The 24,637-nt window shown below is 42.2% G+C and overlaps 1 protein-coding gene across 1 annotated transcript in view; it reads right to left on the minus strand.

Annotated features, from left to right (window-relative positions):
* Positions 1-17,674: 17,674 nt before the first annotated feature.
* Daw1 (dynein assembly factor with WD repeats 1) overlaps positions 17,675-24,637 on the minus strand; it is a 47,920-nt gene continuing 40,957 nt past the window's right edge. Inside the window, exons 12-13 of the mRNA XM_045148096.1 lie at positions 23,087-23,249; positions 17,675-18,091 (exon numbers count right to left, since the gene is read on the minus strand). Of these exons, the coding sequence (XP_045004031.1) occupies positions 18,057-18,091; positions 23,087-23,249 (198 nt within the window). The 3' untranslated portion in view covers positions 17,675-18,056. The remainder of the gene's footprint in view (positions 18,092-23,086; positions 23,250-24,637) is intronic.

Raw genomic sequence — 24,637 nt, forward strand, 5'->3', positions numbered from 1 at the left:
GTTGGAAATGCATGACATAATATGTGCCAAGTTAAATTTTTAAAACAATCTGTTGCCCAAAATGAAACATGTTTGACCTTAAGGATTATAATGCATTAGATACCTGGGGACTAAAGGCGTGCCTAAGAGTAGGGGTGCAATGGGAAAACCGAGCGGGGTAATTTTCAAGGAGTGAGACGTGTGTGAGCTAGACTGAGAGCGACAACACGGAGCACAGGTAGTGCTGTGCCCGCATGGCCCTGCCCCCGACGGGCATCTGAGCTCTGCAGAACGTGAGTCCATGACAGGGCGGGTGGGATAGTATTCCTGGCTCACAAGGATAACACTCACTATCATTAGACCTTACGGTTTAGAAAGCTCTGGGGAAGCAAGCTTTGACCTACCTCCAGTAAGTAGCCTGGATAGCAGGCAGGAAACACATATTCCAAAGTACCTACTGAGTGACTAATGTACAGCATAGCCCCTCCCTCTTGTTCAATCCAAAGACATATTCAACGCAGTCCAGAACAAAGCATCTTAAGCAAACTCAATGTTAACCTGAAGCCTTTGCAAAATCTCCTGGAAATAATCAGGAGATCCTTCACAATGCAAATAAAGAGTTCAGAAGCACTCCAGCAGTTTCTCTTAATCTTGGCCTTACTAGCACATGGGAGCTGGAGTCGGCTGGAATTGACAAAGAACCTCAAATTGTGAACTGAAAACTAGTGTTCCGGGCCAGGGGCTCAGATTTATTTAATCATACCACTCCAAAGTTGAGATAAACAGATGGCATAATTAGCTAATAAATTTACTTCATATTTAATAACCACAAGAAAAAGTAATTCTCCTTTGGCTGCAAAGTAGGTCATTCTCAGACTCTTTTTAATTCAAATGTGGTAAGCATTATTGGTAAAGAAATTTTATTATTTAGTGAAGTCATAAATACCAAAGCACAAATGTAATTTTCTCACATTTTCACTCTGACCAGCTCAGATATATGTATTAATAATCACCCATTGAAATACCTCCCACTAAACAGTCAGAAGAGCCCTTTGCCACAACAGTTTTCCATGTGACTACTTGACTTGCAGCCCTAGAAAGAATTACTCAGCTCCAATGTGGAAAGTTTAAAGATAGAATCTACTTTCAATAATGAAAGATACGCTTTCAAATTAGCTTCTCAAAATGCCCCAAATTAACTATTAATGTGAACTTGGGGAAAATATATTTTATGACAGATAATCAACAGTAAATTCAAGCATTCCTGGCTCCAAAGTTTCTATACTGTTTTTCCTTAACAGGCATTGACTTTATAAATATTTTATTTTTAATCAAAGGGACTTTAAGGAACTCATGAGGGAGAGTTTATCCTCCTCCAAACTGAAAGTTCTCAACACTAGAACAGTTTTCAAATACATTTTCTTATGAAAATCATTGCCCCATTATTTATCCCTCTTAGAAGGATTCTGTTTATTCCAACAGAGGAGAAAATTACATTAAAGTTAATGTCTACTACCATATGGTCTTTTCTGCAAACAAGAAAAATTATGATTGTTTGTTCATGCCAGCTATGAAGTCCTCAGTATGAGCAAAGAGGGAAATAAAACCTCAAGGCAGTTAGGTACAAGCAGAAAGAATATAGTAGATTTGTACAGTCGCATGTAGAACACCCTTTAAGGGACTCTCTAAGGTCAGCTTCATACTTAGAAGTGAACTTTCCTGCCTAAGGGAGCTTCAGCTTGGATGCCACTTTAGTTAAAAAGCATGGATTAGACACTGTTGTCCCCAGATAGCCTAGAAACAAGACGATCTCAAAATCCATGTTCCCCTAAGAAGCAACCTGATAAGCAAATAACTATAACACACAGAGACCACCACAGCAAATGCCCACTCAGGAAGAGAGCTACAGAAGTTCCTTCGTGGTCTCCTTTTGTACATCTTCAACAGTATTCAGTGCTGTCTGTGCACATATTTGTGTTAGTCTCACATGTCCTATGAAGAAAACGTTACCTCTTGGGTTGGAGAGAAGGTGCTCACTGACAAAGCCAAAGGACCTAGGTTCAATTCTCCAGGTCCCATGTAAGCCAGATACACAGGTTGGAGTTGGTCTGCAGTGGCTGGAGGCCCTGGTGCCCCTATTTTCTCTCTTTCTCTTCAATAAATAAATATTTTTTAAAAAATTTTTAAAAAGTTACTTCGTAATATAAAAGGGTCCATATGGAATTATTATAGAAATACTAACACATGAATCCACTGCTTCTGACTGGGTAGCTTTTTTTATTCAGTCATCTAAGCATATCAACTGTCTCTATCTGCTCTCTCTCCTAAGTAAATAAATACTATATTTTAAATGTAAAAAGAAATAGCAAACTCATATTTGTGCAAAAGGTAGGGCATAGTCACCTTTCCATTACTATAATAAATTCTGAGAAAAAAAAAGACTTATTTTGGCTCACAGTTTTAGAGATTTTGCAGTCTGTTGGCCTCATTGCTTTGAGTTAGACAAGGGATTGAGGCAAGCATGTGACAGAGCAAATGTCTGGACAGGGGCCAAGGTCCAGCCTCAGCGGGGCTGTGGAACTCCAAGGCGTGTGGAGTAGGCGTTGTGAGGAAACATTGTGGACCAGAAGCTCAGGTGAGGCACACTGGACGCAGAGCAACACTTGGCTTCGTTATTGATACTTTTACAATACATTATTTTTTTTCAAGCAAGACATAGCAACTTATTCATGTGGCTTGTATTCTCTAAGAAAACTTGCACAATATTCCTCTTTTCCCTTGATTTCCTTTGCTTAAGCTTAACTTATGAACCTCTTATGTCATAGACATTCTGATAACATCTTAAACAAGAAAGTCAAGGATTGCAAGCTGGTTAATATCATACCCAGGCTCATAGAAACTATCCAAGAGCCCTGGCAGGCAGCTCTTGCAGTTATAAGGTGATGGACATTTTTTACCTCAGAAAGGGTGGTGTTAGCCACTCTGTACATAATATTATCTTGAGGACTGAATAACAGTACGTTTCTCTATTTCTAATACAGTACTGATTTGATTGTCTCTCTATGACCTTTCTTTGTTGCTCCATTTTACTATTTGGTTCTGACTTTGCAAGTCTCTCCATAAAAGAAAGATTTTTATATTTAACTCTTTTTCCATCTTTCTAGACTATTCTTGCTCCATTAATGTATGCCCCTGTATATGGTAAAGGTTGATCTATCCAGCCAGTGTTTTTCATTGATGTCTTTCCTTTAGGAGCCCACCAAACTCTACTGTTAATTCTGAAAATGAAAGCAAAAATAAGTAGTAATAAACTTATGGTAACTCCAAAAATTCCAAGGAAAACATGGCAGTAGTGCAAACTGTCAGACAACAGGCACTCAGGAGGTCACTAAAAGAATTCTTGGCCCTGCCAAAGAGAGTCTTGGATGCCACAGCCCTGATGAACAGTGTCCCATCAGAGTCACACTCCGGAGCTGACGGTTGCTGCTGTTTGGCCACTGACAGTCAGGAAACAGCATAACATGGGGCTGAAGAGATCAGGGCCCAACAACTCCATGCAAGAGTCTCCCCTAAAGGCTCTCAGATGCTTCTCTGAGCCGCAAACCTTTTCCTCAGGAACCTGTGTGGCACTGCCACGGCATGCATATGACAAACTGGAGATGTCCATATGGACTGAAATCTTTCTTCTCTTTCAATAAAAACGTATTTTTTTAATCACTCAAAAAGAAACAAGTGAAATTCCAAACATGATTTCAGATTGACAAATGAGAAGTGGATGGATGAAAATAGCTACTGCTAAGCAAAATTTGGAGTGCCTCACAGGAAGACATCGTCAGGCCCTCAATGTCCTAGACCACCAAGGAGCATGGTAATTCCAGGGAACAGTCAACATGCCCAAAAGTTGGACAATTACAAGATTGGCACAGAAAATTGGGTTATCAGCTCTAACCTTTCCATTGCTCTGATTTGGCTAGGAATAATGCCTGAAAATACATCTGACTGCATTATGCAGAGACATTTTCTGAACCAGAAATAACCAAAATGGTAGCTACTAGTCACATAAGGCTAGGAATAGTAAAACTGTGGCAGTATTACTGAAGCAATAATTTCCTTTATTAGGATGCTAATAATGCAGAACTGACTCAAGGATTAATGATTGAATCACGTGAGTCTCAAACATGTTCATGTTTCATGTTCATGTCAATCCTAAAGAAATATATACATCATAGAGCCGGGCGTGGTGGCACACGCCTTTAATCCCAGCACTTGGGAGGCAGAGGTAGGAGGATTGCCATGAGTTCAAGGCCACCCTGAGATGACAGAGTTAATTCCAGGTCAGCCTGGACCAGAGTAGGACCCTACCTCGAAAAACCAAAAAAAAAAAAAAAGAAAGAAATATATACATCAGAACTATCAATATGGGTGCAACTACTAAAGGAATTGATTCTTTGATACTTAGAGCAGATAGAAATATGTGTCTCCTTCTTAAAACTCACTGTGATGGGCTAGAGAGATGGCTTAGCAGTTAAAGTGCTTGACTGCAAAGCCAAAGGACCCAGGTTTGATTCCCCAGGACCCAATTAAAGCCAGATGCGCTATGTGGTACATACATCTGGAGTTTGTTTACAATGGCAAGAAGCCCTGGTGTTCTTTGTCTCTTCCTCTCTATATATTTCTGTCTTCTCTGTTTCTCTGTCTCTGTCTCTCTCTCTCTCTCCATACACCTATTTCTCATTCTCTCTCAAATAAATAAATAAAATATATTTTAAAGCTCATAATGAGGCCTGGAGAGATGGCTTAGTGGTTAAGCGCTTGCCTGTGAAGGCTAAAGGACCCTGGTTGGAATCTCGATTCCCCAGGACCCATGTTAGCCAGTTGCACACGGGGGCCCACGCGTCTGGAGTTGTTTGCAGTGGCTGGAGACCTTGGTGTGCTATTCTCCCTCTCTGCCTCTTTCTCTCTCTGTCTGTCTCTCTTAAATAAATAAATGCATAAATAAATACACAAAAATTATTTAAAACTCATTATGATATTTTTGAATAAATCCTTTAACGTTCCTCTGTGCATCGGTCAGTTTTATGTGTCTATATAGAGAAGCTGTCTTCTCTCGTTTATTTTATCACCCTGAAAGGCATGTATGAGTATAAATGAAAGAACTCTGAATAGGTGGGTGTCACTTGGAGTGTCTAGAGCCAAGGGAGAGACTTTCTGCACGGCATCAATGTGGTTAGGATAACCCATTTCTGGTGCTAATGGGCATGGATGCGTCACTGCTACTCATCCAGTCTTGCCCAGGACTCACAGCGTGTTGTAGACGGGCAGAGCCAAGATGCTGAGGCACGCTAGCCTGGAGAGGAGAGTGAGACTCACCACACACACACACACACACACACACACACACACACACACACACACACAGAGGCAGATGGCAAAGATATTGGATGCAGATTTTCCCAACAGCTAAGTATGGATTATTGCACTAATCTCAGAGATCTAATCCAAATGGACTAAATATCACTAAAGGTCATCAATACCTATGTGTCTTAAATTGATGTGCACTCAAAGGGTATATACCCTTTCCTGTCTTTTGGAGGATGGTCAGGTGAAAAAGAAAGGTGAATGGAATAGCGTATATCCACTATCAGTTTTCAGTCTTCAGTCTCCCTTCACCATGGCCACGATGGACCGCACGCTGAGGTGGATCAGTGCATGAGCTTGCCATACGTGAGCTGCTCTCAACACCCACCATAGTCTCAGAGTGGTGAACGGATTATTCACTAACTTCCTGAGAAGTGAGGGTTTTCATTTCTGTGCATAGCATACTCTGACCTGTCCTAATGAAAACTAAGTAAATAATATGAACTCCATATGCATATAATCCAGGAACATGGGTTCATGTATCTCAGTTATTAGTAACACTCATGTTTTAAGTGAAACAAATTATTCATAATTCATACAAGCACTTACTAGGAAAGAGAATCAAAATATGATTTAAATATTAAAAAGCATCCCAAAAAAGGGCTGGAGAGATGTCTTAGTGGTTAACATGCTTGCCAGCAAAGCCAAAGGGCCCAAGTTCAATTCCCTAGTACTCATTTAAAGCCAGTTGCACAAGGTGGCACATGCATCTGGAGTTGGCAGTGGCTGGAGGCCATGGTATGCCCGTTCTCTCTATGCGCCTCTCTCTTAAATAAATAAACAAATAAGAGTATTAAAAAAGACAATTTGTTGGGCATGGTGGTGCACACCTTTAATCCCAGCACTCGGGAGGCAGAGGTATGAGGATCGCCATGAGTTCAAGGCCACTCTGAGACTACAAACTTAATTCCAGGTCAGCCTGGACCATAGTGAGATCCTATGTCAAATAAAAACAAGAAAGGGCTAGAGAGATGGCTTATTGGTTAAGTGCTTGCCTGTGAAGCCTAAGGATGCCGGTTCGAGACTGGATTCCCTAGGACCCACAATAGCCAGATGCACAAGGGAGCGCACACATCTGGAGTGCATTTGCAGTGGCTGGAAGCCCTGACATGCCCATTCTCTCTCTCTCTCTCTCTCTCTCTCTCTCTCTCTCTCTCTCTCTCTCTCTCTTTCTGTCTCTGTCACTCTCAACTAAATAAATAAAAATGAACAAAAAAAATTGAAAAAAACAAGAAAAAAAGTTAATTTCAAGTCAATTAGAACACATGTTCTCAACCTTACCTACTTAAAATCACATGAGCAAGACATTAGTGAGAGGGACACATCTCTACAGATTCTAACTGGTACACAGCAGGATCCTAGAACCAGTGTTTTTCAAAGGTCCATAGTTGAAATCAATGATAGTTTACTTAAGCCCTTGGAATTAGCCAGTTAGTTTTAAACATAAACATGAAATTTAACATGGAGATTGCAGCCTGAAATTGAAGATAGGCATAATGATGTCTTCACTATTCCCTCCTTGTGGTGATGTTTCATTTTGGATGTCAACCAGGCAAGTTTCCCAGATGTTCAAACAAACACTAATCTAGGTGTTGCCCAGTGTTGTGGAGATGCTTAATGTCCATAATAATTTAACTTTCCATAAAGAGAGACTGCCCTGCATGCTCGCGTTGGCTCGGATGTGATCAGCTGAAAAACCTCAGGAACAGATCTAAGGCCCCTGGGCAGCAGCTCTGGCTGGTGAGCTTGTCTGCTCTTCCTGATAGCCTGCCCCTGGGATTTCAGTCTTGCACAGTCAGCCTCAAAGCACGTAAAAATCATTTCCTTACAATGAACTTTTTCATATATCCTACTTACTCTATTTCTCAGATTGAATCTTGACTGATGCATTTCTTAACCCCCATTAACTTGTAAAGTGTGAGGCAGAGAGATCCGTCTTATTTATTAGGAGACCTTGTACCTAGTGGCCTATTCGGTCCATTACAGGCACCTAATGAATACATAAGGAATTAGCTCGTTAATTGATGTGTGAAGAAATCAAGCATAGAACACAAAGAAGGGATGACCCTGGAGAATAATAGATGTTATCAGAATTCATTGTAAGGAGCAAGTTCCTTTGGTCCTGGAAATCAGGGAAGAACTGCAACGGGAGCTGGGATAGAAGGTTGGATTACGGAAGCAGTCCACAGATGACAGACGATGAACAGCTCCTGACACCCGCATGCACAACACTGTTGTGTCAGCCAGTAGTGTGTGCGTGTGTGTGTTGTGTTGGCCAGTAGTGTGTGCATGTGTGTGTGTTGTGTCAGCCAGTAGTGTGTGCGTGTGTGTGTGTTATGTCAGCCAGTAGTGTGTGCGTGTGTGTCTATTCCTCTGGTTTAAGTTAAGTGATAAACGAAGAAGTTCCATGTGTTCAGCCCCTCGTAAGTTACTGCTAATACAAAGATTGAAAATCAGCATATTTTCTATCAATATTTCTACTTACTTATGCAAGCAGAGACAGAGAGAGAAGGCACTCCAGGACTTCTTGTCACTGCAAACAAACTCCAAATGCATGTGCCACTTCGTGCAGCTGGCTTTCATGGGTACTGAGGAATTGAACCCAGGTCAACAGGCTTTGCAAGCAAGTACCTTTAACTATCATCATCCCAGCCCAACTGAAAATCAGTTCTTAAATAATTTAGTGCATAATTTTTCACTCATTTTTTTATTCAATCAGGGCATCAATATTCAGTACTGTGATATGACACATTTCATTCCAAGAAACTTGGAGTAAAAAAAAAAAAACAAAACAGTCATGTCTCTCGATAACATGGCCAGTTTGAAAGGCTCCCCTGAGTATATATTTCTTCTGTACATGACTGAGGTTTGCTGGGTGCCTTCTAAGAACTTTGAAGCAAATTCCCAAGAAAATGAACCTCTGATAAAAAAAAAAAAAAAAAAGTGGCAGCTTTTGTAAAAACTGGATATATGCTTGCCATATTTTTTCTAACCTCATCTCTTCTCCATGAAGTTTGGCCAGAGCCCCGAGAAGAGGAAGGAAACAGAAAAGCGCTCCATCATACAAATCTCTGAGAAACATCAATGCAGCGGCCAAGCTGCTCCCCAGTTTCACGGAAGCACAGCTGCTGTGCCAACAGGCTCCCGAAGTGGAAGACGGCAACCATGGAGTGTGTCATCATGAGACCAGGACAGGCAGAGGGTTACAGTGGTCAGAGAAGGATTACTTGTCACATTGCATTCATCCGTCTTCAAAGAAACAGGATGTCAAGCAAACGCAAAGTAGCCCAAAGAGAATTAAAGCTCTACTTTCTACTTGTGTGGTGTGTGTGTGTGTGTGTGTGTGTGTGTGTGTGTGTGTGTGTGTGTGTTACTAGGACTGTATTCAGGGATTTTATATGCTAGATAACCCCTCTATCACTAAGCTTCATCCCCAGATCCCTTCATAATTTTTACTGATTTAATTTGTATTTCTAAAATTAAATGTTTCTTGACACGAGCCCAACAGACTGGCCTTGATTATGCGAGAGAGAGAGAGGGGGAGAGAAAGAGAGAGAGGGATGGAGGGAGAGAGAGAGGATGGGCGTGCCAGGGCCTCCGGGCACTGCAATTGAACTCTAGACACATGCAACCCCTTGTGTGCATGTGTGACATTACATGCTTGTGTCACTGTGCATCTGGCTTATGTGGGACCTGGGGAGTGGAACTTGAGTCTTTAGGCTTCACAGGCAAGTGCCTTATCCACTAAGCCATCTCTCCAGCCCAAATTTTATTTTTTAAAGATTATACTCCTATATCTCCTCTCCTTGAACCCATTCCACTGAGGGTCCTCCTCAGTGGCATTATGTTCACTTCAGGATTTTTGAGACAGAATCTCACTAAGTTGCCCAACCGGGCTGCAAACTCACTCTGTAGCCTAAATAGGCCTTGACTTTGGGATCCTCCTGCCATAGCCTCCCAAGTAGCTGGCATTACAATGAGCCTATTGCAATGAGCTGTTGCTTGGTCAATCTTACAGCACAGACATTCAGTTTTGTTCCAAGTCTCCTTATTACCAGAGTGCTAGACCTTCTCTAGGGCCAACGATCTTATCATCCAGAAGGTCTCCTATTTAGAAAATCCTCTAAGATGAGTCTTTCTGTTCTCTGAGTGGTTAGTCCCTTCCTACTTTGTCTTTATTTGTATATCCCATTCTTTACAGGAAACACAGAGCTAGTCTTACCTGCACTTTCTTCTCCTGTTCTTTCAACGTGATTCTCGGTACACTCCTAATCCAGGGCCACTGTTGCGATGTACGGAGGCTCTGGCGCTGAGCAGCAAGCACCACGGGAGCCTCACGAGATCACAACCATGGCTACGATAATCCTGTACTCGCCACCCTGGGCCAGACCCTCGATCCCATCTATCAGCACTCTATGACTCTCCTCCGTGACCATCCCCAGGGCCCCAGCTGTCAATATCTACCTTAGGCCTTAAGTACCACACTCATAAGTTTCCAGGCTCACACAAACCAAGGTCCATCAGGCATTAACCAGCTAGGCAACTGTTGTCAGTGTGTCTCCAGTGGCCAGACCAGCTAGCCTGAAGAACAGGGTGGAGAATCCTAGGAAACCCTGCCTAAAATGAGGTGGAAGGCAAGGACCAACACCTAAACGTTGTCCCTGAACTCCACATGCATACAGTGGTGTATGTGTGCCCACACTCACACATATGAACACACACACACACCCACACACACACCTACCTGCATCACACAAATGCACACCCACCCCCCATAAAAAACGGTGTGAGGAAAACTTGGTATCTGGGGTTAACTGTAAAGTATGAATAAGAAGTGCCTGCTTGCACTTCAGGAAAAGAAACTTCAGAAGAGTAGATAAGAGTAAACCACATAGAAGCCAGAAATGGTGGTGCATGCCTTTAACCAGCACTCAGAAGGCAGAGGTAGGAAAATCACTAGAGTTTGAGGCTACCCTGAGACTACATAGTGAATTCCAGGTCAGCCTGAGCTAGAGTGAAATCCTACCTCGTAAAACCAAAAAAAAAAGTAAACCACAGAGATGCACATTTTGAGACCAAAGAGTAGACATATGCTGGGTGAGTCTTGGTCACTTCTGTGCTGACTGAGCTGTCTAGGGTTGCTATAGCAGTGAACCTCTAGGCTGGGCAACTTAAACAAATGAAGATGGTCTTTATGAGTTCTGGAAGACCAAGGCCAAGAAACACATGGATTTGCTTTCTTTGGCTTTCAATGGTGCTCCTCCTCACTCTGTCCTCACACGCTCTTTTCTCAGCACACACATATGACTGACATCTTTCTCTTCTTATAAGGTCATGACCATCTTGGATTACAGGCACTGTGATGGCCTCATGTAGACTTTCCCTCTGTAGTACCCCTCACTTTGAGGTACTGAGGATTACAACTTCAATATCTGAATTGTGGGAGTGGCACAGTTTAATTCACAGCACCTGGTATAGAGGAATGAGAAAGATTAGGCAATAAATGGGAATTAGAATTAGATACCTTTGAATTCAAAATCAGAAAATCCAAATTTTCTCCACTGACATTATTCACAAATAATCTATATAAGTTAAATAATATATTGTGCAGTAACTAATACTTCCCTCTGAGTCTTGCTTTCAGTATAGATAAATAGCTGATAGATGGATAGATAGATAGATATACACACATATATTCTAAAATTTCTATTTTCTTGCTTAAAACAAAACCTAATAGAAAGACCCTATAGATATTTAAAATATTGTTTGAAATGAAAAATTTACAAACAAGAATGCTCAAAGGAAAGGTTGGTCTATAACTATTCCATTCCAAATGTGACTGATCCCATCAACAAGACAAGGGTTAATTAGTGCTTATAAACTTTAGCTCAAGTGTTCCAGAAAGTAGCCAGTGCTATCCTAAATATAGGTTACCTGCTCTGCCCAAGGGAGTCGGAGAATCCTGAGTGACTTAGAGAAGTACGCTGGAAGAGGGGAAGCTCCACGAGGCAGCAGCAGCGAAGAGCCTTCAGGGGAGAAAGGTGCTCATTTCTGCCCTCTGGGAGAGGCTGGAAGGTACTCACAATCATCTTTCCCAAAAACAAGTCAGTACCAATTCCAAACTTGCAATGTCCATCCTCCATGGCGTTAGGGAATGCTGAGTGCACTTATGGACAATCAGCTCTACTACAGGCAGCAAACTTGTGAATCCACAGAAGTATTACCTCATTTTATCCCATAATTATATTTCTGTTTTTAAGATGAAGAAACGAACTCAGAACTGTGAACTCAATATTCATAAAGAATGGGACGGTGGGCTGAGCATAGTCTCATCTGAAGGTCCATCCATCAGGTTGCCTGGGATTTCCCTGTGACCGGGTATAGGGTGTTGGGTCCACAGCGAGGACCTGCCCCAGGGTAAGCCTGAGCAGAAATCTATCTCCCTGCATGGAAATAGCAATATCTTAGGTCAAACCATATGAAATTACCTTTGTTGATCAAACTTGGAAGCTCCATATAATTTGACTTAGTTGCTTATTCATGATAATAACCTAAGAGCGCCGCAACAGTTTATCTACTTCCTACTGATGACTTTCTGGCCCAGAAAATATCTGCACAGTCCTTTTTGCCTCAGGCACACATAGAAAACAAGCCTCTTCCTGCCTGGGGAAAGGAGACCAGCACCATTGTTCACTCCAGGAATAATGTACAAACTTTGTGGGAAATGAGGAAAAGCCTCATTTGAGTTAAGCATAAATGCAAGCATTCTCCCTGGAATTTTTATTTTCATAATTATATATGAGTGTTTCCAAAAAATACCTTCAAGTAACAAAATCTTTAAATGAAAAATAAAATACTGAACAAGAAGTCACACCACTATAAGTTCCCTTCCCAAAGGATCCTCACTTGAAATAAAGCAAAACTAGAAATGCTGATGGGCCACACACCAGGAGCATCCACATGAAGTTCATCCACAGCCACTAGTTCTGAAGGATTCTGGACTCTGATAGGCTAAGAGTGAATGCAATCCAAACTTGCCCAAGCCTCCAAATATATCTGAACTACTGTATATCAGAGCACCCTGGGGAATGTTTCCACCACTAAAATTTTAAAGCACTTAATAATTCTAATAAAAATACCATCTCAAGTACTGGGATGATGGTTTCTAGAAGAGTTTTAAAACTCCACTTAATTAATGATATTTACATCACTTCTTATCAACAGATGATTTCTATTATGGTGGAGGCTTAAAGAAGTAGTTTAACTGAGTTCAAGGCATAGAGCTTGCAAAGGGGAAACGTGAAAGCTCCAACTGACCCAGCATCACAACCAGTACTTGGTTGATAAGGCAAAATTTCATCCACCTTCCTCATTACTAAGAATTCATGACAGAGAAGCACTCAAGGCACTCACTGTATCTCCATAATTCCCCTTTTGTTTCCTAGAAAAAGGTGAGTGTGTAGACTTTATATCTGTTACAAAGATGCTGCAAACCAGATTATATTGATGAGAAAATGCATTCTGGATGGGCAGATTCCTCCATGGCTCGTAAGTCCATTGAATTCAAGCCACTAGAGCAGAACCCCCACATAGCATAGGTCAATGAGTATTGATGTGTATAAGTCTCTTCATGTGTTTATTAATTTATTTGAACCTCAAAGTACCTCATGTACAATTATTAATTCCATTTGAAAGATAAGAAGACTGAGTGACAAAGTTTGAGTTCTCAAGGTGCTGGTACCAAAATGCAACGAGCAGAATGCTGCAAGAGGCCTTCCCGTGCCGTCTCAGAGCTCACGTGCTTAATCACCAAGATGTCGCTCATCTCATGGCAGTCTCCACAGCCAACCCTTGCCCCAGACAAGGGACAGGAGGAAGGCTTGAGCACAGAGAAGAAACCGTCATCGTCAATCTCCAGCGGTGCAAGGACGCGGACAGTGGTCCTCACACCCCCCACCCACCCACCCACAGAAACCTCCCACAATGCCGAGCATTTCCGCTCTCTTTTGAAGACCCCAGAGTGCTCACTTTCATTCCCTTGTATTCAAACCAAATCTGCTACCTGTGTCTGGAGACCAGGCAAGTGTCTTAACCAATAACCCATCCCTCCAGCCCACCAGCCCATACCTGAAGATCAATCAGAAGGTTTCCCTATTGCCAAAGCACCTATTTTCCTGTTCATTAGGGCTGGAGAGATGGCTTAGTGGTTAAGAAGCTTGCCTGAAAAGTCTAAGAACCCAGGTCCAATCCCCCACTACCCATGTAAAGCCAGATCTACAAGGTAGCACATGTGTCTAGAGTTTGTTTGCAGTAGTTAGAGGCCCTGCAATGCCCGCCCTCTCTCTCTCTCTCTCTCTCTCTCTCTCTCTCTCTCTGTATGCTTTTTTCCAACTGCATGTATTCTCCTGCAATTCTCATTTTATTTATTCTTGTTTTTACCCTTTTATTGACAATTTGTATACATGTACAAAATATACTTTGATCATAATCCCCTCACCTCCCTCTGTCTTTTCCCCATCCCAAATTCCTTCAACTTCACCCTTCCTCCCTCCAGGGAATCCCTCTACTATTTTTCATTATGAATTTTAATTTTTTTTTACATACTGCTCCAGTCTCAAAAAATGGCTTTCAATGAGAGACCAGTAGATAATTATTCCTTTTACTCCATAAAACTCTCCCTGTGAACATCTCATCTCCTTCTGAAAAGAAAGTTACACTAGGTGGGTTCCAGTTTATGAGTAAGCGGCCTAGTTGGGTGTTGAAATTGCATCTTCTACAGCCAAATACAGACTGACAGTTCACAGTTATGTAAAAATAAATATAAAGTTCTCGTGGTACTTACATTCTCAATGCATTGAAATTACAGTGACCTTCACAAAACATGAAAGCATTCCCAGTGACACTCATCTCTGCTTGCTGACAGGGGATATTTCGTAACCAGCGGCCTTACACTTCTGCTGCCTTGCCTTCCCCACAATGACAGACTGCGTCCCCTGCACCCTATGGTGAAATAAGCCTTCCTGTCTCACAAAATAATAATAATAATAATATATCCCATACTTGTTCTGATCAAATACAAGTGTGAAAGGACAATATAGTTTCACCTTCTTTGAAGAGACTTTATCATTCTAAAATAAATTATCATTCATTGGTCCCAACAGGAGACTTATATAGAAAATGACAGAGCAATACCTTATTCACCTTACTTTGTCTCAGTCCTCACAGACAGATGGGAAAATGTCTCCAAAGAACACCAAGACCAATGAGACAGGTCATTTGGCCTAGATTCATCAAATAGTCCTAATCTTTAAACTCTACCACATATATCCCAACATAACATGGGTCTATAAGGGGCACAGAATAAAAAGTTTAGTTTCCACACTATTTGTCAAGAAAATGCAGAACTTGTCTCCAGAAAGGCAAACACTGCCACCTGCTGAGGCAAGCGAACAAAGAGTGCAACCATATGTGCTTTGAGGCCTTTGTAACCTTGGTGAGAGGGACTTGCATTCTTCCCTGTTCTGGAGTGGACACAGAGTATGGAGCAAATATTTGACCACTATCCCATGTTTCCAGGAAAAGAGTATCCAAGGCAACTATTTATTACTCTTTGGGGGAGCGATGCTTCCCCCAAAGAGAAAACAAATGCCAGTCTTCACTTTGTTGCTTCTATAGCATCAACATTGCTGGAATTCATACCTCTTGCAAGTCCACAAATTCATCATGAACTCATTTCTAGAACTTCTATATAATACAGTATAAAACTCAAAATGCAAGAGAAAGTTTAGAACTACATAAAAGCTGATGGTTTCATCAGTGACCCCCCCACACACATATACACACAAACTTAATTATGCTCCCTGAAGATTTTAACTCAATATTCATCCTGGGAACTTCTTGTAAAATCTGGAGTATTCCAGAGGAAAAGAAAAGAGAAAGTTTTGAGACTGATGGCCTCAGAATCTTAAGGACTATAAAATGGCAAGTACCCTAACATGGCCTAAGTTTCTGCGGTAGGGCCAGGAGCTCCCTGTATGAATCAAGGCAGAGGAGCCACTTATGAGTCCAAAAAAATCATATGAACAGAGCCTGCATTCCCTGAAAACCAATCCAGGTATGAGAGAGAGAAATGGCGAAGATGTCCCAAATCAAATTAAAACCTAATCCCCCTTTGCAGTCAACAGAAACTGGGTCAGGACCCCTCCCTTTTCTCATGGGAGATTTTCCATCAATAAAATCAAAAACCTCCCCAAAAAGAAGAGTCCAGGACCATATGGCTTCTCAGCTGAATTCTATCAAACCTTCATGGGAGAACTGAAACCAATTTTCCTCAAAGTGTGCCACACAACCAGAGAACAGGGAAAGCTTCCCAATTCCTTCTATGAAGCTACTATCACCCTAATACCAAAAGCAAACAGAGATGCCACATGAAAACTATAGGCCTATTTCCCTGATAAACTAGGCACAAAGGAATTCCCATTGATCGGGATAAGACAGGAGTATCCACTCTCACCTCTGCTTTTCAATGTAGTACTGGAAATCCTAGTGCAAGCAACAAATAAAAGGGATGGATGCAAATTAGAAAGGAAGAAATTAAGTTAACCTTATTTGCAGATGACATGATTCTATACATAAGATACCTGAGAACCTTCATCTCAAAACTCTTAATGGTGATTCACTCCTGCAGCAAAGCAGCAGGATACAAAATCAACACACAAAAACCAGTAGCCTTTCAATATGCAAAAGACAAAGAGACAGAGAAAGAAAATAAATGATGTTGTCCTATTTATAATAGCAACCATAACAAAAAATACCTTGGAATAACATTAACCAAGGATGTGAAAGACCTTTACCATGAAAACATAAAAACACTCAAGAAAAAAATTGAAGACTTGAGAAAATGGAAAGACCTCCCATATTCCTGGATAGGCAGAATTAACATTGTGGAAATGCCAATCTTACTAAAGGCAATATACAAATATAATGTAATACTAATAAAAATCCCAACATTTTTCTTCACAGAGATAGAAAAAAATGATCTCAAAAGTCATGTGGAATGGCAGAAGGCCTCAGATATCTAAGCATATCCTTAGCAAAAGAAACACCTCTGGAGGTATCACCATACCTGATCTAAAGCTATATTACAAAGCCATAGTAACAAAAACAACATGGTACTGGCATAAAAACAGGATTATAGACCAATGGAACACAATCCAGAACCTGGATTTCAGGTCAAGTAACTACAGCTACTTGATATTTGACAAAAGCCCTAAGATTGCAGGCTGGAAAAAAAAAAAAAAGAGCATCTTCAACAAATGGTGCTGGACAAACTGGATAACCAGATACAGGAAAATGAAACTCAATCCAAACATCTCACCATGCACAAAAATCAAGTCCAAATGGGTCAAAGACCTCACTCTGAGACCAGAAATTCTGCTTCTACTGGAAGAAAAAATAGGAAGAACTTTGCATGATATAGGAATGGTAAAAGACTTCCCAAAAAAAACCCCAGTAGAACTTAAACAATCACTCAACCATTGGGAAGCTGGAAAGTTTCTTCACAGACAAACATACAATAAGCAGAGACAACAGATTACCCACAGAATGGGAAAAATTTTTTTGCTGGCTATACAACTGATGCCTAATTTTTAGAATCTACAACGAACTCAAAAACCTAAATAATAAAAAATCAGATAACCCACTCAAAAAAATGGGGCAGAGAACAGGGAGTTCTCAGAAAAAGAAATACAAATGGCAAACACACACTTAAAAAAATTTTCATCATCCCTAATCATCAGGAAAATACAAATTAAAACAACTATGAGATTCTGCCTTACCCCAGTATGGATAGCAAACATTAAAAAATCAAATGAAAACACATGCTGGTGAGGATATGGAGAAATAGGAACCCTCATTCACTGTTGGTGGGAATGTAAGATGTACAACCACTATCAAAAGCAATATGGAGACTCCTAAAACAGTTGACTATAGAGTTACCAACACACCCAGTTATTCCCTTACTGGCCATTTACCTGAAAAGCTCCATGCCTCAGATCAGAGAGATTTGCTCAACCATGTTTATAGCTGCTCAATTCATAATAGCTAAGAGCTGGAATCAACCCAGATGTCCATCATTAGACAAATGGATCATCAAAATGTGGTATATTTACAAAATGGTATTCTACCCAGCAGTAAGGAAAAATGATACAATGAAATTTGAAAAAATATATATTTTCATCTCACCCCCTAAACATAATGAAGCCTAATTCATGACAAATTTTGACCAACAGTTTTATTAAGCAGAAATTATAACAACAGCCTTCAGGGTAGGATCTAGATGGTACATAGTTAAGGCACTCTGCTTTTATTGTTATTGTGATACTATTCAAACATAAAACACATTGTAAACAGTTACCAGAATTTTCCAACCATTCTGCTATCTCCCATCAGACTCATCAAAAAAAATATGTATCAAAAATTATGTCATTTCTTCAGGGTTCATGGCGTGTGTGTGTGTGTGTGTGTGTGTGTGTGTGTGTGTGTGTGTGTGTGTGTACTGAAGGACAGAATGCTCAATGGCTGACTGGAACAGGTTCTCTGCAGGCTCGGGTTCTTGGTCGCTGTTCCTGGCAGGTCTTGTCGCCAGCAGGCGGCCTCAGTCAGCGCCATATCCGGCAGGTGTTGTCCTTGCTCCCTGAGGAAACAATTGCAGTCGTTATCCCCTTGCCTTACTCCCTCGCCCTTTCCTACCAGGTAGACTTGCGTGGGTCACTGCTACCCAGCCCTGTGCAAAATGTGTGCGCTCCGCTCCCTACAGCCACGGAGGCCCTGAGCAACCCCAACACTTTTTCAGCAACTATTTCTTTTATGATACCAGCCAGTCATAAGTTGAGCACCTTCCTACCCTATTCACGTCAGTAAGATTCACATCTTAGAACTGGAGTCGGTATAACACTAGCCAACCCTTCTGAATGGAAACAGTAGAAATAGGTAATTTATTAAATTTTATTCATTTATTTATTTATTTTGAGAGAGAGATGCAGGTAGATATAGAGAGAATGGGTGCACCAGGGCCTCTAGCCCCTGCAAACAAACTCCAGACACATGAGCCACGTTGTGCATCTGTCTTATGTGGGTCCTGGAGAATAGAATCCAGGTCTTTTGGCTTTGCAGGAAAATGCCTTCACCACTAAGCCATCACTTCAGTCCAAGATATGGTAATTTAAATAGAAGTTTAATAGAAATAGAAATATGGTAACTTAAATATCTACAGGTTTGGATGACAAGCCAAACCTTGAGGAAATGTGGGGAAATCATTGTATGTGGGAACATTTCAAAGTAATCAACATGTTTTTCTCACCACCAGTAAGTGCTAGTGATCCTCGTTCCTCCAAGGACTGGGGATGTGATGTCAACATAAGACAGTGAGGGCCGTTTGAACAGAACAAGTTTGTAAAACCTGCACTGCTTCGAGTTTAGAGATGGCTCTGCAGTTAAAAATACTCTGTTTGCAGTGGCAAGAAACTGTGACATGCCCAACCATGCATGCACGCATGCACATGTGCACACACTCACACAAATGGATAAATTTTTTAAACTGGTGGCTTCCAAAAACACATCTCACATTAAACAAATAAAGATGGGGCTGGAGAGATGGTTTAGTGGTTAAGCACTTTCCTGTGAAGCCTAAGGACCCCAGTTTGAGGCTCGATTCCTCAGGACTCACATTATCCAGATGCACAGGGGGTGCACACCTCTGGAGTTCATTTGCAATGGCTAGCAGCCCTGGTATACACATTCTGTTTCTCTCTCTCTTTTTCTCTGTCTCCCTCTCTCCCTCCCTCTTTCTTTCTCTCTCTGTTGCTCTCAAATAAATAAATAAAATAAACAAAAAAATTAAAGATGACACTGATCACTTTTCTAGCCGTTTGTGATTCTAAACCAACTGTGGACAGCTCCTAAAAAATGGAAGCCATTAATCACAGCAGGGGTCGACCATGAAAATATGACAAACTAGTTCAAAGGGACTAGTAGCTCGGCAGGACACAGATGACACTCCATCTAATGAGCCGTGTTATCCAGTGGGCCACTAATTAGCACTTAGACAGTCACTAAATCAAGGGTAGATTAAAAGAGCTCAGGAATTTAAGTACCTAAAGAACAACAGACAACTAATACTCCTCTGAACCCTCTGAGGTCGGAGGTGAAACCATCTAGGATTTGTCTCTGCTCTGTCACTGATGGCCTATCCGGAGTGAGCGGATGTTGTTCGTGTCTCCCCAAGAAAAGTTACACAGCACAGTTGTCACCAGAATAAGGGCCAACAGAAGCAGAGGTGGTTTGGGAAGGAGTGGCTAAGTTGCCCCTGTGATGGATGATGAGGTAAGCACACGGGCTTGAGCTCTCCGAGGGTGGAGCGCCTATGATTGTGAGATGGCTGAGCTCCCCTGCTGTAGGGGTCATTGCATACACTTGGCCTGTAGTAGGTGAACAGACCTGATACCAAGCCTAGCTGCTTCAGAAAGGACAGTCCTTTTGAGGAATAAAATAAAAAAGCTATATACTCAAATTGTAAGACCAAGAGAAATTGTTCATGTAAACTTACTCATGTCCTTCAAACAAAAAGTAGCATAGTGCCTGCCCAGCAGGTTCTCAATAAATGAGACCTGAGGTTTTGGGTTGTATCCAATTCTTGTCATTATACACAGTGCTAGGATAAGCATCAGTGTGTCATATCTTTCTCCATTTATCTTCTTAGAGCAATGAATAAGTGAATCTTAAAGAAAACATGTAGACACTATCCTCTGAATTAGCCTCTAATTTGCTGGGAAAGGTGCAAAAGAAAGACAAGAGAGTTAATGGTTCTTACAGCTGGTGGGATTCAAGGAGAGTACAAGTCAGGCCTGTGCTAAACATCCCTACCTTGGTGCAAAACTTTGGAGCCCAAGGAAAGGACTGAACAGTGGTGAAGGAGATGACAGAGAAATGATTGAAGATGGCCCTCAGTCAGACCTTTTGTTCTAAGAAAGGGAAAATCCATTATTCAGCATGCAGATGGCATCCATAATAATGGTCCAGATGGAAAACTGTGATAACTAGGGAATACTATGAATCTGAGCTGATTGAACTGGGAAAGACGTTCAAATGAGGAACCAAATGAGGTTATGGGATTTGGAGAAACACAGGACCAGTCTGGATGCTATGGAAATGGAGAAACTGAGTCATATAGCTACTTGAAACAAAGGTGACATGAGGGAAATCAGCCCCTGCTGGTCTGGCTCAGGGGAGCCACTAGAGATACTTGGCTATGGCTGGCAGAGGTTCCATGAATATCAGGCACTGAAGACAGCAGAGGAATGGCAAGTCTCACTGAGGGAACCGAGGACGAGAGAAGTTGTGCTTGATATGCACTTCACCAGGCCACATACGACTGCGTTTCCAGGAGAGGTAAGAAGGAGTCTGGATCAGCAGGGACCCTCAGGTCTCGTATGCAGGCTTTAGTAGTTGTTCTTAGCCTCATAAAAGGTAGGAGAAGCCTTGGTGGATATAGAACATGGATTAGATGGATTTAGAGGCCTGAATAATTTAGTCATTTAAATATCCTCTTAGTTACTGAGTCCCATGACCACTGTCACTTGCTTGCCACAGATGGCGAGGGCCTCTAAAGGTCCTGCCCATTGTCTACAAAGTCAGCCTTCAGTGCCTTTCTTTTACACTTTGTTGCCATCTTGACTCACATATGCAATGATCATAAACCCCTCCTACCACCCTCGAGTGTCATAGATTTGGAAAAGTATCTGAAAGAATGGTAAAAATATCTGTTGAGGATTTTGAACAAATGCAACATAAGGTTTGTGAATGAAAACCCTAGCGCCAGGGGCACCGTTTCTCCCTGAGTTTCTCCCATGAAAGTCCCTGAGATTCTACAAATGACAACCCTATTGACACTGCTGCTGGTTGTAAAACAGAACTAGATGGTAAGACCTTACAGCTAAAAACATCCCTCACTGTGGCATGACATTAGGAAGTCAGACTGGGACTGAGTGTGAATCTCACTTCCTGTCAGCTGGCTGTGGTAATCTTGGAAGACGTGATGTGGGCTGGTGAGGGGCACCGTCACCTACTCGGTTCTGGATCACGCGTGGGACACCACACCAATCTGTCAGGTAAAATGTGCCTGCTGGTCCAATAGCGGCGTGACTCTTAGGGGGGCAACAAATTGCTTTCAGATTAGATTTAAGGTAACGCATGCCTGGTATTTTAAGCTATAACACAAGGAAAAGACTTATGAAAGGGGACATCAGAGTCCCCAATGGGGAAGCCAGTGTTACTAGTTTGTTAAGCTGTCATGATGCAGCTGTCAAATAGCCTTCTATGTATGTGTTTACTCGCACAGGCTCCTGATGGGGTCAGCCTTGGACAGTGGCCAGTGATAGACTGCAGCTGGTCAGGACTCTGAGAATAAGTGACTTGCTGTGGCATGGGGTCTAATGCTCAATCATGAATGGAAGAAAATAATCAGACATCAGAGTCACCCCCTCCAGGGCTCATAAAACATCAAAGAAGAGTGAGAGAAGAGAATGTAAGAACTCAAAGAAGGGGTGGGGTGGACGGTAGCTATTCCCTGTGAACTGATGACTTTCCTTCTGCAGGAAGGATGGAGGCTCAAAAGATGCAGGAACCTAGAGAAACGTACAAGACAGGACATTCGTGAAACAAAGGAGTCACGGCACACAAAGAGCAGTGCCATTTGCAAGGCCCCTTCTGGAAGTTACAAACAACTGCTGAGGACAGGAGACTTCCTGGTGGCACTGCCTTCCGGGTGGACAGGGGGCTCCAGGAATGCAACGGCCATCAGCCATCGCCCATGCCGAAGTGGCTATTTCAGCCATGCAGCCGCCTCTGAGTCACCCGTGCTACTGTAAGCAGCTCCAATAAACTCATTGTCACCAAAAGAGACTTGGGTGCAATGATGTCTTTGGTCTCTCACTGGTGTCCTAATTGGATGTTTGTCTGCATCTCCCCCCCAAAAGCCCTATAACAATGGATAATGGATGAAAATTATTCGGCATGTGTTCTTTTCCCAAGGTATTAGCACTTTAGTATGAACTATGTAAGAAAAACAAGAAGAAATTTAGCTCAAATGGTAACTCTTTACTGGGCTATGAAATAAGCTATGGACAGCTCTGGTCCTGGATTATTTGATGTCTTCTAATATCAACTGAGCAGTAACTGTTTCATCCATGTATGGCTGAGAAAGGATCATAATGAGTTACACGAACTCACAAATTGCTGCCTTACCTAGAGCAACTAAAATTCAAAATTTACAAAGGCTACAGCCAGTGACAGAGCTCACTCAAGGAAGTCCTGGCACAACTAAAATTAACCAGCAGGAGCTGGTATGATGGCTCTTGCCTATAATTCACACACTCAGTGGGCTGAGTGAGGAGGAGTGCTGCAAACTTGAGGTCAGTCTGGGCTACATGTTGAGACCCTGTCTTGAGAAAATACAAACAAAGCCAAGAACAGCACACAAAATACTGGGAACAAAACTGACATGCCAAGGCAAGCCAAGGACCCTGGAGCAGGGACAGTGGTTGGGAGTGGCGTCCTTTTAGAACTCAGCATTGACATTCTAGAAGGCAATTGGGAAGGGAAACTGATCCTGAGGTGTGTGCTGCAGCCACACCTGTGATGACTATGTCGCCTTTATAGTTGAAGAAGCAGGAAAAGATCTCATCAGTGTGGCCCTCCAGAACCTGGAGGCACTGGCCAGTCCGAGCGTCCCAGACCCTTGCTGTCCTGTCCGTGCTGCCCGTCAGAAGACGAGTCCCTTGAGGGTTGAAAGAAATCTGCAAAACAGGAGTGAAAATGAGCACAGGTTTGTTTAGTGGTTTCCAATAAATTTTCAACAACAGAAACAGGACATAATAAGACACCAGTCTTAGAATAATTTCTTCCTGGTGAGCAAAACGTTGTAGGGATTAATGGATGGAAATCGAAATCCAGATGGAAAAGTTTACTTCCTATGTATTGCAATTTTAAGAATAAAGATTAAAGTGTGATTATTCCCCGCCCAGCTTGTATCCAAGGGCTCAGGATTCCCTCTTCACCACCAAGAAAGACAGGTCCTGGCCGTGCATAAAAACAAAGTGGACTCCTTCATCTGCAAAGCCCAGTGTCATCTCTGCAACATAACCTTCTGTGTTCAAGAGCGCAGAGAGTGCTGCACCCCTCCCATCAGAATAAGTGGAGATCCACGAGAGAAGGCTTCATCTATTGCCTCCCAAAGTGCAATGCTGTCTACAGAGCCACGTGTTCTCCACTTGTGCCAGAGGCGTGAGCCCGCTCATCCTCCACTCACCGGATAGCCACAGTTATACCTGCAGTGGTTAATCTCAGTTGTCAGCAGGTCAGGATTTGAAATCATTATGGAAAGAAATCTCTGGGCATGTTTGTGAGAGATTTGGCTTAAGTTAGTTGGGGCAAGAATACCAACTCCAACTCTGGGCAGCACCATTCCATGATTTGGAGTTATGGACTACATAAAAATGAGGCAGGTAGCTGAGCATGCGTTTAGCTCTCTGCTTCCCAACTGCGGACACGTGTGACCAGCTGCTTCACGTTCCTGCTGCCGCCCCTTCCCCACCACGACAGACTGCGTCCCCTTGAGCTGTATACCACAACAAACCCTTCCTCCATGCGCTGCCTTTGTCAGCTCTTGTATCCCAACAATGACAAAAGTCACTCATGTAATGTCCCTCTATTATTGTCACACCTCAAAGGATTTGGGGAGCCTCCTCTAGACTGAAGACTTGGGACTGGCAAGGGCTATCTGTTTCTCATCACTGCCCCACCAGCGTGTACACAGCACTTAAAACAGTGGCACCTCTCCCAAAGACTTCTGAATAAATGAAAATCTGGATCCCTTAAAATGCATTAACAGATGGCAATTCTATACACAATATATGTACTTAACATGCATAAAATTTAATAATATGCTTTGAGTGTTCTTTATGATGACACCTTCACAGAACAAGCAGTGCCAGGCATTTCAGGAGCTACCTACTGCAATGCCCAGGAGCAGGGCTGGGCTGCCACCTCACCTGCCTCCCTGCAGCCACTCATCTCCTACTCATGAAGAAGGCACAGCCCATATTGCCAGGGAGACCAGCACCATCCAGCCTTAAAGGCATCATCACAAGCAGCATGGCAAAGGCAAGGTGGGTGGGGGGGAGAA

The sequence above is a fragment of the Jaculus jaculus genome, chromosome 4, assembly GCF_020740685.1.
Source record: "Jaculus jaculus isolate mJacJac1 chromosome 4, mJacJac1.mat.Y.cur, whole genome shotgun sequence".
Lineage (NCBI taxonomy): Eukaryota > Metazoa > Chordata > Mammalia > Rodentia > Dipodidae > Jaculus > Jaculus jaculus.